This window comes from Salvelinus fontinalis, chromosome 28 (genome assembly GCF_029448725.1).
Source record: "Salvelinus fontinalis isolate EN_2023a chromosome 28, ASM2944872v1, whole genome shotgun sequence".
Classification (NCBI taxonomy): domain Eukaryota; kingdom Metazoa; phylum Chordata; class Actinopteri; order Salmoniformes; family Salmonidae; genus Salvelinus; species Salvelinus fontinalis.
In genome coordinates this window covers 43836093-43853477 of record NC_074692.1, presented here as the reverse complement: position 1 = coordinate 43853477, position 17385 = coordinate 43836093, and the positions used below count along the sequence as shown (strand labels likewise).

Genomic DNA, 17385 nt, shown 5'->3' with positions numbered 1-17385 from the left:
GTGTTTGAGCCCAGGTCTGTTCTAGAAGGGGCCCGTATTTGAGCCCAGGTCTGTTCTAGAAGGGGCCAGTGTTTGATCCCAGGTCTGTTCTAGAAGGGACCAGTGTTTGAGCCCAGGTCTGTTCTAGAAGGGGCCCGTATTTGAGCCCAGGTCTGTTCTAGAAGGGGCCAGTGTTTGATCCCAGGTCTGTTCTAGAAGGGGCCCGTATTTGAGCCCAGGTCTGTTCTAGAAGAGGCCAGTGTTTGAGCCCAGGTCTATTCTAGAAGGGGCCAGTGTTTGAGCCCAGATCTGTTCTAGAAGGGGCCAGTCTTCTTTACCTAGTCCCTTCATGGCCATTCTGAGAGCCACAGCGTCATCCTTTGCGTTGAAATCTGCCTTGGGCTTGATGCTCCCTCTCTCCCCGGTCTGCACACAAAATAAACCAGTTAATATTCATATTTCACAAATGAAAACAGTGTCACATTCGACTTCTATCAATGTGAGAACTGGTAAATGCTGCATTAGGTTGGGGAGTCCATGAGACCTTCCAGGTCATTCAATAGTACAGAGATACAGACACAACAGCCAGTGAGTCACAGGTTTGTGCTATTGTTCACTTACGGGGTTTTATGCCTGTTAAAAACTGAGTTGTCTAGCCCTCGACTACTATCTATTTGTACATTGCAAATATACACAAGAGTGTACAAAACATTAGGATTATCTTTCTAACATTGAGTTGCAACCCTTTTTGCCATCAGAACAGCCTCAGTGTCAAAATAATTCCACAGGGATGCTGGACCATGTTGACTCCAATGCTCCACAGTTGTGTCAAGTTGGCTGGATGTCCTTTGGGTGGTGGACCATTCTTGATAAACACAGGAAACTGTTGAAAAACCCAGCAGCGTTGCAGTTTTTGTCACTCTCAATCCGGTGCGCCTGGCACCTACTACCATACCCCGTTCAAAGGCACTTTAATATTTTGTCTTGCCCATTCACCCTCTGAATGGCACACATACACAATCCATGTATCAATTGTCTCAAGGCTTAACAATCCTTCTTTAACCCGTCTCCTCCCTTTGATCTACGCTGGTTGAAGTGGATTTAACAAGTGACATCAATAAGGGATCATATCTTTCACCTGGATTCACCTGGTCACTCTGTGTCATGGAAAGAGCAGGTGTTCTTAATGTTTTGTCCGCTCAGTGTAGAACATGTTTGTTTTATGCTTTATACAAAGTTATCTTAAAGGTTATCCGAAGGTATTCATATGAATTGCCTGTTTTATTATCAACGCATGCATCATCTATTGATCTTACCCATAAAGTTGCCATTTCAATGGTGATGTGGACCAGTAATATCCGTGTCTGGTGAGATAAAGATATTCTTACCAAATAGGCCACTTCTCTTACCATATTACAAGTTAAAAAGTGATTGAGCACAGTAGCCTAAAACACCAAAAGTTAATGAGATAAAAATAGAATAGAATACCACAAAATAAAATAAAATACAATAGAATAAAATAAAATACAATAGAATACAATAGAATAAAATACAATAGAATACAATAAAATAAAATACAGTAAATTACAATAAAATACAATAGAATAATTTTGAATTCGTCAGAGCAATGTCAAAAGGATTGGAGATCAAAATCTGTATTCAGCAGTCTAGTCGATCTCAGCGTCAGCTACAGGCAAGATCCCTCACATCACATTTTCATAGAACAGCGAGGAAAATCACTTCTATCGCATGTCAGTACACAACATTCGTCTACAGTACATCCTATTCATAAGACAAAACAATCTCGCAAAAAATAAATATATTCTAGTGATTCTTACCTGAAGTTTAGCTCCCACTCAACACAACAGGCGACAGCAGAACTCTTCCACGCAGTACCACACCTTTACCTGAGCTGAGGTGTAGCCTCCCTGTGCTTCCCATTGAGGAAATGATGTCATCCCCTGGAGAACAAAAGACGACCTGTTGAACAGGCCCACGTTTGATACATTCCATAGACGACTGCACTTCTCTATCAAGTGTGACTCTGCTGATTCACTTTTGATTGAATCCTCAAAATGCTGATTTAAAATGTTGAACAGTTTTGGTACCATGTCAGAAGTGCAATTCTAGAACAATGTTACCCTGTTTATTAATCTAGAACACTGTTACCCTGTATATTAATCTAGAACACTGCTAGCCTGTATATTAATCTAGAACACTGCTAGCCTGTATATTAATCTTGAACACTGTTACCCTGTATATTAATCTAGAACACTGTTACCCTGTATATTAATCTAGAACACTGCTAGCCTGTATGTTAATCTAGAACACTGTTACCCTGTATATTTATCTAGAACACTGCTAGCCTGTATATTAATCTAGAACACTGTTACCCTGTATATTAATCTAGAACACTGTTACCCTGTATATTAATCTAGAACACTGTTACCCTGTGTAACGGCTTTCCTCCTCCTCTTCATCAGAAGAGGAGGAGCAGGGATCGAGCCAAAATGCAGCGGAGTTTGTAGACATGATTTATTAAAGAAAAACACGAACTCGACTAATACACTAACAAAACAAATAAACGGTGTAGACAGATCTGAACGACGGACTCACATAACACACGAGAACGCACGAACAGGGAAAAAAGCCTACACATAAAAAACACTGAACAAAACAAACCGAAACCAGTCCCGTGTGGCGTAACGACATACACAAACACAGGAGACAATCACCCACCACGAACACTGTGAAAACACCTACCTAAATATGACTCTTAATTAGAGGAACGCCAAACACCTGCCTCTAATTAAGAGCCATACCAGGCAACCCATAAACCAACATAGAAACAGAAAACATAGAATGCCCACCCAAACTCACGTCCTGACCAACTAACACATATAACAAACTAACAGAAATAGGTCAGGAACATGACACCCTGTATATTAATCTAGAACACTGTTACCCTGTATATTAATCTAGAACACTGTTACCCTGTATATTAATCTAGAACACTGTTACCCTGTTTATTAATCTAGAACACTGATACACAATACCTGCTGGGCACAGACATCAGTTCAGTGTCTAGTGTTGATTTTGAGTCGTGTGAATTCAACATGAAATCAGCAAGAAAGGTCACCATGTCATTAGATTTAGGTTGAAATGGTGAAAAGAAAATACAAAATGACCTTACGTTGATGACTTTTTTTCAAATCCACTCAGTTTTCCACATTGATTCAGCGTAATAGTGTTGATTTCTTTTGGTTGAAATGACGGGGAAACAATGTTGATTCTACCAGTTTTTCCCCCCAGTGTGTAGGCCTACTCTACTTAAATATACAGTACATGGCTCGGGGGAGGCTCATGTCTCATATTGGTTTTTAATCAAGCTTGTACGGATGCAGACAGGTGGTACATGGATGTTTGAGAATTAATGGTTACTCAGCAAACATAGGAAAGCAGTTTTTTTTTTGTTTTTTTTACAATCCCTCAAAACAAAAATCATGTTAGTGGTTTGAACATAAGCAGTGTACAGGCTGTGCCAAAACCCCTTGGGGGGATGGACTTTTAGTAGAAATGTATTGTAGGTCTGTAGCTCCTTCCTGAAGCAGACTGATAGTTTGTCATTACCACACAGCACTGACCACTAACTACTGGTTAGACCTGGAACACTAGCAGGTTTGATTGGTCTTACAGAAAGAACCCAGTTGGCAAGGAATATACACACGTTTTTTAAAACATTTTTATTACTAAAAAGGCACCGAATACAGGGATCATATCGATAGCATTGGAATTATTTCCATAAATGATAGCACCAAAAAATCTCCAACTTCCCACTGTTTTATTGATAGGCACACAGTTCTATGAAATGAAAGAGAGAGAGAGAGAGAGATTGACAAATCAATGCCACACAAAATAGTTTTCTGCAGAACATTCAGTGCTTTGGGATGATGTGCTGAAGTAGTCATCTGCCATAATCTATCAATATATCAATCAGTAGATCAATCAATCAATCAATATATCAATCAATCAATCAAACAATCAATATACCAATCAATCAATCAATATATCAATTATTGGTTGTGTTATAACACTTATATACACACACCACAAATGTTACACACAATCTTAACAGATGATTGGCCAAACATACAGTAATAACATGATATGGGTAATACATGATACGGATAATAACATGATATGGGTAATAAATGATATGGGTAACACATGATATGGGTTATAAATGATATGGGTAATAAATGATATGGGTAATAAATGATATGGGTAACAACATGATATGGGTAATAAATGATATGGGTAATAAATGATATGGGTAATAACATGATATGGGTAATAACATGATATGGGTAATAACATGCATACTGCAATATCAACAGTTAAATAATTATGTGAATGAACATAGGCAATGTCCCAAATGGCACCCTATTGTCTGTATGGTGCCCTATTGTCAATATGGTGCCCTATTGTCTGTATGGTGCCCTATTGTCTATATGGTGCCCTATTGTCTATATGGTGCCCTATTGTCTATATGGCGCCCTATTGTCTATATGGTGCCCTATTGTCAATATGGTGCCCTATTGTCTATATGGTGCCCTATTGTCAATATGGTGCCCTATTGTCAATATGGTGCCCTATTGTCAATATGGTGCCCTATTGTCAATATGGTGCCCTAGTGTCAATATGGTGCCCTATTGTCAATATGGTGCCCTATTGTCTATATGGTGCCCTATTGTCAATATGGTGCCCTATTGTCAATATGGTGCCCTATTCTCAAGTAGTGCACTACAAAGGGAATAGGATACCATTTGAGATGCTCCCATGGTGTTGTGGGATTGAACTTGTACATCAACAATATATAACCGAGGCATTTTTGCGGTGTTTTGGCACACTGAAGGCAAGGCATAAAATAAAACAGACGCACGTCTTGTATAAAATATTACAATTTAACTGTAACATATTGAAATGATGAAAACAAGAAATCAGTTCTGTTAATAGTAATAATCACAAGGCTACAGCAGCATCCAACGGGAGTGAGTAGGTCGGTGGGCACCAACGTAGCTATCTAATCTACAGTGGTGGTATTCTATAGTGCACTCGTTATCTAAGTCAGATGAATATTACAATCATTCACTGATGGAATTCCACTTTTTTACCCTTTTGGTGAAAACTTTTTGGACTATTTGTATGGATTTGTAAATGCATGAGACAGTACTGCATGTAAATGGCACTTATGGAAAGCTGTTGAGCTTTTTGTAAAAAAAAATAAAAAAAATAACATAGTGGCTGCATTTACACAGGCAGCCCAATTCTGATCATTTTTCACTTAATTGTTTTCTTGACCAATCAGATCAGCTCTGAAAAAGATCTGATGTGAAAAAAATGTGATGTGATTGGTCAAAAGATCAGAATTGTCCGCCTGTGTAAACGTAGCCAGTGTGCGTCCAAAAAGACACCCCTATTCCCTAGTGCACTACTTTTGACCCATTGATGCACTACAAGTACAGATCAGTGTTTCCCAACTCCAGACGTCCAGTACTCCCAACAGCCCAATGCTCAATGAGTTGAATCAGGTGAGTTTGTCTGGGGCTACAACAATAATGTGGGCTGTTGGGGGAACTGGAGGACTGGAGTTGGACTGTTGGGGGTACTGGAGGAGTTGGGCTGTTGAGGGTACTGGAGTTGGGCTGTTGGGGGTACTGGAGGAGTTGGGCTGTTGAGGGTACTGGAGTTGGGCTGTTGGGGGTACTGGAGTTGGGCTGTTGGGGGACTGGAGGACTGGAGTTGGGCTGTTGGGGGTACTGGAGTTGGGCTGTTGGGGGTACTGGAGTTGGGCTGTTGGGGTACTGGAGGACCGGTGTTGGGCTGTTGGGGGTACTGGAGGACCGGTGTTGGGCTGTTGGGGGACTGGAGGACCGGTGTTGGGCTGTTGGGGGTACTGGAGGGTTGGAGTTGGGCTGTTGGGGGACTGGAGGACTGGAGTTGGGCTGTTGGGGGTACTGGAGTTGGGCTGTTGGGGTACTGGAGGACCGGTGTTGGGCTGTTGGGGGTACTGGAGGACCGGTGTTGGGCTGTTGGGGGACTGGAGGACTGGAGTTGGGCTGTTAGGGGTACTGGAGGGTTGGAGTTGGGCTGTTGGGGGACTGGAGGACTGGAGTTGGGCTGTTAGGGGTACTGGAGGACTGGAGTTGGGCTGTTGGGGGTACTGGAGGGTTGGAGTTGGGCTGTTAGGGGTACTGGAATAGGGAAACACTGGTATAGGGGATAGTGTGTCATTTCAGACACACCATATTACTAGGCTGGATCTTAGGTCCACATGCAGAGAACTTAGTTTGAGGAGAGAGTGTGTTCATGGTTTAATTGCACTTGAAAATATATAATTTACAACACTACTCATTCAGTTGTGGGCAGAAGACCATAACACGCTGTAGGGACTGTATCCTAAAGTTTTTGTGCAAATCTTCCATTGAAATGAATGAATGACGAACGAAAGTGGAGTTAGGATTGGGGTCCTGGCTGTGTTTAATACTTTCATAGTTGTCATATTATGGCACTGCGATTAAATAATGCAGCCGAGCTATATCTGAACTATTCAAATTATTCAAGACAAGCTGGAGCAAAGTGCCTGAGCTACCATACGTTGATCATTTTGGCGTTGTTGTTGTCATGGAAACATAAAGTGGAAAAACAAGGCATCGGATTTCCCTTGACTTATTCCAAACCCTCTAGTCGTTCAACAACGATGACAAGTTGAAAACAAGAAGAAAAAAAACGAAAGAGACCCAAATAGTTTCAAATAACGACACAATCAGTCATGTTTTAACGCCATAGTTCGATAGTTGTTCACTCGTTTCCCTATTCCTGAGGTAGCCCAGTTTTGAAATGATTTGAATAAACGCTGCATAGCTGGCCGTCAAAAACAACGCTTCCCTTTTTACTTCTATCTCTCATCACGGTCATATAAAAATACATTAACAAACAATATTTTATTCCATAAGTACAAACAAACGCTTTTTAGAAAACTACATCTCTGTTAGATGTCTCATAAAATACTCCTCCACTCGGGTAGATGTCTCCCCGTGAGTAGAACTGTTACTTCTACTAGTTGGACGTCGGCACCCCACCTGGGCAATGATCTCGCCGGGGTAAACAATGGTGGGAGGTGGAGGGGATCCTCAGACCTCGGTGCCGTCGTTGTGGAGGTTGTTATGGAGCTTGACCTCCAGGTTGACCTGCTTGACTTTCGCCCCTCCGTTGACCTTTGCGCCTCTGTTGACCTTGGAGTTGACGTTGTCGTAGTTCCGGTTGATGTTGATGTTCCTGACGGTGCAGTGTTTGGAGCTGAAGTTCTTCTCCAGGGTCCTCTCCAAACACACCTCTACTTTGGTGTTCAGAGGGTACTCCTCCGCCATCTGGGACGGCTTCTTCCCAGCCGATCGTCGGCACTTCCTGAAGAGTAAACATGAAGCCAGCAGGACGAGGACCAATAGGGTTAGTGCGGCCACGCCCCCGCCCACCGAACCGCCCATCTGGGGGTTAAAGGTTGAGGCAGCGGGGACCTCGAGGCGGAGAGTCTTCATGTTGGTTCCGTTCTTCGTCTGGTCACCCTCGTTGTCATATATCAGAGACTGGTCTAGAGTGAGACGCCCGCTGTGGTCAACAAGGTCCCGGCGAGCACGGCTGTGGCCAATGCTTTGGCTCAGCTGATCGACCAGGTCCCGGCTAGTCCGCCCCCCGCCGCTGCTGTGGGTGAGCTGATAGGTCAGAGAGCGCTGAATCCTGAGGCCGGATATGGACTCTGGACCAATCACGTAGATCACCTGAAGGTACCACTGATGACCCGCCTCCACCTGTCAATCAAAAGAGAGCGAGTTACCACGGAGATAAATCAGATCAATCATTTTACTTCTCTGAGAGTTACCCTCGAACTTGAAGACCTTTTTGAAGGGTACCTAAGGCCTTCATAACACATTTACAACTCCTATATAATGCATTCATAAGCAGTACATTATCATTGAATAAATCATTACAGTTAAGTGGATAAGTCTTTGTCTTCGCTGACCTTGTACAGAGCATCAACTTTCATGGTAAATCCATCAACACCAGGTATGGCTGACATGGTCTGTAGTTCGGTGATATCCGACGCAAAGTTAGCCTCGAAGGGAACGTCATGGAAGTACCTGTCACAGACGTCAGGCTGCTTCCGGTCCTAAAGGAGAGACGTTACAACACCGTCATTTCAACTTATCCAGACACTATCAAATCAAACGCTAGCATACATGCTAACAAGGTTAGCTAACTGCTGGATGTAGGCTATAGATGCAGATGTGGAAAGTACATTAGTACAATTGTTGTTTAAATCTCATTATAAAACTGGTTGGTTTGAGCCATGAATGCTGATTGGCTGACAGCCGTGGTATAATAGCAATAAGGCACCTCGGGGGGTTTTGTGGTATACGGCCAATATACCACCTCCCGGGTGGCGCAGTGGTCTAGGGCACTGCATCGCAGTGCTAGCTGCGTCACCAGAGTCTCTGGGTTCGCGCCCAGGCTGGGCTGGGTTCGCGCCCAGGCTCTGTCGCAGCCGGCCGCAACCGGGAGGTCCGTGGGGCGACGCACAATTGGCATAGCGTCGTCTGGGTTAGGGAGGGTTTGGCCGGTAGGGATATCCTTGTCTCAGTATGTAAAATGTAATAAAATGTATGCACTCTACTGTAAGTCGCTCTGGATAAGAGCGTCTGCTAAATGACTAAAATGTAAATGTAAATGTATACCACGGCTAAGGCCTGTATGCAGGCACTCTGCGTTGCGTTGTGGGTAAGAACAGCCCTTCGCCGTGGTATATTGGCCATATACCACAAACCTACTCAGGCCTTATTGCTTAAGTAAAGCTTGGACTTTCAGTTGTAGTTTCTGTAAAACGTGTAGTTTCTGTAAAATGTGTAGTTTCTGTAAAACGTGTAGTTTCTGTAAAACGTGTAGTTTCTGTAAAACGTGTAGTTTCAGTAAAATGTGTAGTTTCTGTAAAATGTGTAGTTTCTGTAAAACGTGTAGTTTCTGTAAAACGTGTAGTTTCAGCAAAACGTGTAGTTTCTGTAAAATGTGTAGTTTCTGTAAAACGTGTAGTTTCTGTAAAACGTGTAGTTTCTGTAAAATGTGTAGTTTCTGTAAAACGTGTAGTTTCTGTAAAACGTGTAGTTTCTGTAAAATGTGTAGTTTCAGTAAAATGTGCAATTTCCAGCATTTGTGACAATAGCCTGCCATACACCCATTGTTGTAAACATTAGCATAAACGATCCAACAATAGGATACCAGAGCAGTGATTTGTACACCAATAAGATTCCTCCTATTTGAATAGCTCAAAGTCTTATCTCTTTAAGTCCTTATCTCTTTAAGCGACGTGGAACAAACCAGTCTATCAGGTCACATGGGTGGCTGTTTACGTTGGGTGACATACCACAGATAAACCAAAAGGTCACAGTCAACTATGTGACTCAAAATTGGTAAAAGCGTGGTGCAAGCAAACACTTAGGTTGTGGGTTCAACTCCCGAAGGGATCAGATTTATAAAGAATGTGCAGTATGCTCTCTGTAATAGAAGTCGGGTTGGAATAAAAGTGTCTGATAAAAGGACTATGTGTAAATCTACAAGCAGTGGTACTGCCTGCAATTCAAGGTTGGTCAAAAATTGCAGTCACACTGCACAGATTATCAGTTTTTTTAAGCATCTCAGGAAGCACATTCATGTGACATGGAAATCGTCTGAGATGTGCAGCGCGACTGTGAAAACCTGGAACATCACCAATATATCCAACCACTACAAGAGGGCAATGGGAGTTGAATAGAAACTATACCATCATAGAGATGAATAGAGGGCCCAATTGCCACAAAACCTTATATTAGGATGGGCAGCTCCATGGCAGACATGGAAAAACATAGGACTCTTTCCATCTCTGTAGATATACATACCAGGATCAGGAACCTGTGTTTGAGGTGTTTGTTGGGCTGGATGCAGCCGTACTGAGAGCCCTCGTTGTACAGAGTCCCTGTGGGGTCGAAGAAGGGCACGTATCCATCCCGTCCCGTACACAGGTACACCTTCTCCAGCTGCAGCTTGTAGGCAGAGTTCAGGTTCTGCTCCGGGTTCCACAGCACTCTGCCGTACAGCGTCTGGCCTGTAGGGGCAGCAGAGAGACAATACTGTAATACACAGCACCCTGCCATACAATGTCTGGCCTGTAGGGGCAGCAGAGAGACAATACTGTAATACACAGCACCCTGTTTTATAGCATCTGGCCTGTAGGGGCAGCAGAGAGATAATACTGTAATACACAGCACCCTGCCGTACAATGTCTGGCCTGTAGGGGCAGCAGAGAGACAATACTGTAATACACAGCACCCTGTTTTATAGCATCTGGCCTGTAGGGGCAGCAGAGAGACAATACTGTAACACACAGCACCTGATTTATAGCGTCTGGCCTGTAGGGGCAGCAGAGAGACAAGTTGTGCATGATTGGATATAAGGGCCACACATTTTGGACCCAGTGGCATCACAGACATATGGGCAAGTGGGGTAAATTGAGCCATGTTTTCCATTTTCCGTAACTGTGGAAAGGGAAATAATGTATATTCTTTTACAATATCTTTGTGTAAGTCGGGATGATTGGTCATGTAGATAACAGGAAATAGCTCAACTATCCCCGTTCTCTTCAGTTGAGTCTGCCCTGTGACTTGTGTGTGGAACAGTTACTGTACCCATAGAGAAGGCTCCCTTGTAGTCCATCTCAGACATGGACATGTCAGCGACGGCCGGGTCCATCATGAACACCTTCTCATTGTTGCACAGCTGAAACTCAGTGTTGAGGCTGTACACGACAGGCACCGGTCGGTTGGTCTGCTGGAAGGCTATAGGTAGTTGGAACCTGGGAGAGATTACATAATGTCAGGTTCTTACCGTATATGTCGAGCATGACCATATGAAACCGGTCCTAGGATGGAGCCTTGAGGAACACCACAACATATGTTTGTGTGATATATTTAACCAAATCAACCATATCTTTATTTGCCAACCAAGTGTCTAGATTGGAGCATTTGGAGCATGACAACAGTGTCTGGATAGGAGCACGACAACAATGTCTAGATAGGAGCATGGCAAAAGTGTATGGCCCTCACTAAGAAGTGTATGGTGGCTGTGGAGGGACATAATTATTTGGGGCCCTCACTAAGTAGTGTATAGTGACTGTAGAGGGACATATTTCTCTGGGGCCCTCACTAAGTAGTGTATGGTGGCTGTAGAGGGACATACTTCTCTGGGGCCCTCACTAAGTAGTGTATGGTGGCTGTAGAGGGATATATTTCTCTGGGGCCCTCACTAAGTAATGTATGGTGGCTGTAGAGGGACATATTTCTCTGGGGCCCTCACTAAGTAATGTATGGTGGCTGTAGAGGGACATATTTCTCTGGGGCCCTCACTAAGTAATGTATGGTGGCTGTAGAGGGACATACTTCTCTGGGGCGTGGGCTGTGCAGGACAGAGGCTTGTCTCCAGGGTCGGTCCATGGTTGGGTCGGCTGCACGGTACAGGGGATCAGAAACACTGTGTACTCTCCAGAGTAGTCTTTCCTGGAACACAACAAGCGCATATATTATGGTAAAGCTCCTCTAACAGGGAGGCTTCTGAATCACATTTCCATGATGTTTTAACCTTGCCCTGAGACGTGACGACTTACACTAGGTCCCCAGGCTAATCCCTAGGCTTTAACTTAGCTCAGCAGGTTAACACTGTTTTGTGGCATGCAGAAGACACAGGCTGGAACAAAAGCTAACACACCGAGTAACCCTTACTGACCTGCTGTAAGAGGAGGTGGCCCTCAGAGCAGGTAGGGAGAGTCAAAGGACTGGGTATATCTATTAATATATATCTATAACAATATGTCTGTTTACTGACCTGCTGTAAGAGGAGGTGGCCTTCCAGAGCTGGTAGGGAGAATCAAAGGACTGGGTATATCTATTAATATATATCTATAACTGTATATAACAGTATGTCTGTTTACTGACCTGCTGTAAAAGGAGGTGGCCTTCCAGAGCTGGTAGGGAGAATCAAAGGACTGGGTATATCTATTAATATATATCTATAACTGTATATAACAGTATGTCTGTTTACTGACCTGCTGTAAGAGGAGGTGGCCTTCCAGAGCTGGTAGGGAGAATCAAAGGACTGGGTATATCTATTAATATATATCTATAACTGTATATAACAGTATCTCTGTTTACTGACCTGCTGTAAGAGGAGGTGGCCTTCCAGAGCTGGTAGGGAGAATCAAAGGACTGGGCATATCTATTAATATATATCTATAACAATATGTCTGTTTACTGACCTGCTGTAAGAGGAGGTGGCCTTCCAGAGCTGGTAGGGAGAATCAAAGGACTGGGCGCTCCAGATGAGCTGCATGTCAAACTCTATCCCCCCCAGGTGGTCCGGGGCCATCAGGTGGGACTTGTGCCCAGGCAGGGTGTGGTGCTCGGGGACAAACTGGCCCCTGAACTTGGCGTGTGTTTTGAACTCGATGACCAGACGGCCATCTTCTCTTATGTAGATCCTGATGATCTGGAGTCTGGCTGACAGGACGCTGTCTGTCTGGATGCCTAGTGGACATAGAAATATACCAGTTAAACAGTTACACAGAAACATACCAGTTAAACAGAGTTACACAGAAACATACCAGTTAAACAGAGTTACACAGAAACATACCAGTTACACAGAGTTACACAGAAACATACCAGTTAAACAGAAACATACCAGTTAAACAGAGTTACACAGAAACATACCAGTTAAACAGAGTTATACAGAAACATACCAGTTAAACAGAGTTATACAGAAACATACCAGTTAAACATACCAGTTAAACAGAGTTACACAGAAACATACCAGTTAAACAGAGTTACACAGAAACATACCAGTTAAACAGAGTTACACAGAAACATACCAGTTAAACAGTTAAACAGGAACATACCAGTTAAACAGTTAAACAGGAACATACCAGTTAAACAGTTACACAGAAACATACCAGTTAAACAGAGTTACACAGGAACATACCAGTTAAACAGTTAAACAGGAACATACCAGTTAAACAGAGTTACACAGAAACATACCAGTTAAACAGAGTTACACAGAAACATACCAGTTAAACAATTAAACAGAAACATACCAGTTAAACAGAGTTACACAGAAACATACCAGTTAAACAGAAACATACCAGTTAAACAGAAACATACCAGTTAAACAGAGTTACACAGAAACATACCAGTTAAACAGAGTTACACAGAAACATACCAGTTAAACAGAGTTACACAGAAACATACCAGTTAAACAGAAACATACCAGTTAAACAGAGTTACACAGAAACATACCAGTTAAACAGAGTTACACAGAAACATACCAGTTAAACAGAGTTACACAGAAACATACCAGTTAAACAGAGTTACACAGAAACATACCAGTTAAACAGAAACATACCAGTTAAACAGAGTTACACAGAAACATACCAGTTAAACAGGAACATACCAGTTAAACAGTTAAACAGGAACATACCAGTTAAACAGTTACACAGAAACATACCAGTTAAACAGAGTTACACAGAAACATACCAGTTATACAGAAACATACCAGTTAAACAGAGTTACACAGAAACATACCAGTTAAACAGAGTTACACAGAAACATACCAGTTAAACAGAGTTACACAGAAACATACCAGTTAAACAGGAACATACCAGTTAAACAGAGTTACACAGAAACATACCAGTTAAACAGAAACATACCAGTTAAACAGAGTTACACAGAAACATACCAGTTAAACAGAAACATACCAGTTATACAGAAACATACCAGTTAAACAGAAACATACCAGTTATACAGAAACATACCAGTTATACAGAGTTACACAGAAACATACCAGTTAAACAGTTACACAGAAACATACCAGTTAAACAGAGTTACACAGAAACATACCAGTTAAACAGGAACATACCAGTTAAACAGTTAAACAGGAACATACCAGTTAAACAGTTACACAGAAACATACCAGTTAAACAGAGTTACACAGAAACATACCAGTTATACAGAAACATACCAGTTAAACAGAGTTACACAGAAACATACCAGTTAAACAGAGTTACACAGAAACATACCAGTTATACAGAGTTACACAGAAACATACCAGTTAAACAGAGTTACACAGAAACATACCAGTTAAACATACCAGTTAAACAGAGTTACACAGAAACATACCAGTTAAACAGAGTTACACAGAAACATACCAGTTATACAGAGTTACACAGAAACATACCAGTTAAACAGAGTTACACAGAAACATACCAGTTAAACAGGAACATACCAGTTAAACAGAAACATACCAGTTATACAGAAACATACCAGTTAAACAGAAACATACCAGTTATACAGAAACATACCAGTTATACAGAGTTACACAGAAACATACCAGTTAAACAGTTACACAGAAACATACCAGTTAAACAGAGTTACACAGAAACATACCAGTTAAACAGGAACATACCAGTTAAACAGTTAAACAGGAACATACCAGTTAAACAGTTTCACAGAAACATACCAGTTAAACAGAGTTACACAGAAACATACCAGTTATACAGCAACATACCAGTTAAACAGAGTTACACAGAAACATACCAGTTAAACAGAGTTACACAGAAACATACCAGTTAAACAGAGTTACACAGAAACATACCAGTTAAACAGTTACACAGAAACATACCAGTTAAACAGAGTTACACAGAAACATACCAGTTAAACAGAGTTACACAGAAACATACCAGTTAAACAGAGTTACACAGAAACATACCAGTTAAACAGAGTTACACAGAAACATACCAGTTAAACAGAGTTACACAGAAACATACCAGTTAAACAGAGTTACACAGAAACATACCAGTTAAACAGTTAAACAGAAACATACCAGTTAAACAGAGTTACACAGAAACATACCAGTTAAACAGAGTTACACAGAAACATACCAGTTAAACAGAAACATACCAGTTAAACAGAGTTACACAGAAACATACCAGTTAAACAGAGTTACACAGAAACATACCAGTTAAACAGAGTTACACAGAAACATACCAGTTAAACAGAGTTACACAGAAACATACCAGTTAAACAGGAACATACCAGTTAAACAGAAACATACCAGTTATACAGAAACATACCAGTTAAACAGAAACATACCAGTTACACAGAAACATACCAGTTAAACAGAGTTACACAGAAACATACCAGTTAAACAGAGTTACACAGAAACATACCAGTTACACAGAGTTACACAGAAACATACCAGTTAAACAGGAACATACCAGTTAAACAGAGTTACACAGAAACATACCAGTTAAACAGAGTTACACAGAAACATACCAGTTAAACAGAGTTACACAGGAACATACCAGTTAAACAGAGTTACACAGAAACATACCAGTTACACAGAGTTACACAGAAACATACCAGTTAAACAGAAACATACCAGTTAAACAGAGTTACACAGAAACATACCAGTTAAACAGAGTTACACAGAAACATACCAGTTAAACAGGAACATACCAGTTAAACAGAGTTACACAGAAACATACCAGTTAAACAGAAATATACCAGTTAAACAGTTACACAGAAACATACCAGTTATACAGAGTTACACAGAAACATACCAGTTACACAGAGTTACACAGAAACATACCAGTTAAACAGAGTTACACAGGAACATACCAGTTATACAGAGTTACACAGAAACATACCAGTTACACAGAAACATACCAGTTAAACAGAGTTACACAGAAACATACCAGTTAAACAGAGTTACACAGAAACATACCAGTTAAACAGTTACACAGAAACATACCAGTTAAACAGGAACACAGAAACATACCAGTTAAACAGAGTTACACAGAAACATACCAGTTACACAGAAACATACCGGATGTATAATATTACCTTTAACACACACAACCCCTCCCCCACACACACAGCCCCCCCCCTCCCACACACACAGCCCCCCCTCCCCCACACACGCACAGCCTCCCCTCCCCCCCACACACAGCCCTCCCCCCCCACACACACACACACAGCCCCCCCACACACACACAGCCCCCCCCCCCCAGCCCTTCCCCGCCTCACACACAGCCCTCCCCCCCACACACACAGCCCTTCCCCCCACACACACACACAGCCCCCCCCCCACACACACACAGCCCCCCCCCCCCCCCCCCCCCCCCGCCCCCCACACACACACCTGTTCTCCAGAGCACGGTGTCGTAGAAGAATGAGAACTCCATTTCAGTGTGGTGTTCCAGAGAGGCCCAGCCCCTGGGAGCTGTTACGTAGATATACGACACGTATAGAGGAACCTGCACCGTCAGGAACGACTGGGCCGAGTCACGCACCTGGGGGGACATAGCGCATGACATGAGATAAAGTGACAGGAAATAACACCACTCAACCAGGAACAACTGATTGACGCACCTGTGGGGGGGGGGGGGGGGGGGGGGGGGGACAAACACAAGACATGACATAAGATGACACCATATTACATTACATGACCTGACGTAATGCTACAAAACATGACATGATATAAGGTGACATACAGTAGCAACAGCTGTAGTCAGTCCTAGAATGTTTTGCATACTGTGGTTGGGAACTCTATGTGAGCATTCAAGGCCTCTACTGCCTGTGTGCTCAGGTGACTGGGAAACCAAAGTCAATGCAAATCAACCTGACCAGTGGACAACAGGGTGCTGTGGACTCCAATCATAATGTCTTATAGTGTGTAAAGGGTTTTCTGTGATAATATTATGTCCACTAGTAATGTGCCAGAAATGGAAAGCCTCCAAAAATGAAAGGAAACAGGGGTGAATTCAGAGCATGATAAACACTAGAGTACAGTGTGACCCCTATCCCTTTACATGACCCCTAACCCTCCATGTGACCCCTAACCCTTTACATGACCCCTAACCCTTTACATGACCCCTAACCCTCCATGTGACCCCTAACCCTCCATGTGACCCCTAACCCTTTACATGACCCCTATCCCACTATGTGACCCCTAACCCTCTATGTGACCCCTATCCCTTTACATGACCCCTAACCCTTTACATGACCCCTAGCCCTCTATGTGACCCCTAACCCTCCATGTGACCCCTAACCCTTTACATGACCCCTATCCCACTATGTGACCCCTATCCCACTATGTGACCCCTATCCCTTTACATGACCCCTAACCCTTTACATGACCCCTAGCCCTCTATGTGACCCCTAACCCTCCATGTGACCCCTAACCCTTTACATGACCCCTATCCCACTATGTGACCCC

At 42.6% G+C, this 17385-nt stretch overlaps 2 protein-coding genes across 2 annotated transcripts in view; both read right to left on the bottom strand.

The window, feature by feature from the left end:
- LOC129826760 (annexin A3-like) overlaps positions 1-1902 on the bottom strand; it is a 17613-nt gene extending 15711 nt beyond the window's left edge. Inside the window, exons 1-3 of the mRNA XM_055887818.1 lie at positions 1818-1902; positions 1296-1343; positions 318-405 (exon numbers count right to left, since the gene is read on the bottom strand). Of these exons, the coding sequence (XP_055743793.1) occupies positions 318-405; positions 1296-1310 (103 nt within the window). The 5' untranslated portion in view covers positions 1311-1343; positions 1818-1902. The remainder of the gene's footprint in view (positions 1-317; positions 406-1295; positions 1344-1817) is intronic.
- A 1797-nt stretch (positions 1903-3699) lies between these two features.
- The window catches only part of LOC129825787 (extracellular matrix organizing protein FRAS1-like), a gene marked incomplete at its 5' end in the record, with an annotated part of 119269 nt that continues 105583 nt past the window's right edge, over positions 3700-17385 (bottom strand). The window contains 7 exons of the mRNA XM_055885929.1: positions 3700-7847; positions 8060-8206; positions 9966-10171; positions 10752-10918; positions 11502-11618; positions 12374-12641; positions 16309-16459. Of these exons, the coding sequence (XP_055741904.1) occupies positions 7173-7847; positions 8060-8206; positions 9966-10171; positions 10752-10918; positions 11502-11618; positions 12374-12641; positions 16309-16459 (1731 nt within the window). The remainder of the gene's footprint in view (positions 7848-8059; positions 8207-9965; positions 10172-10751; positions 10919-11501; positions 11619-12373; positions 12642-16308; positions 16460-17385) is intronic.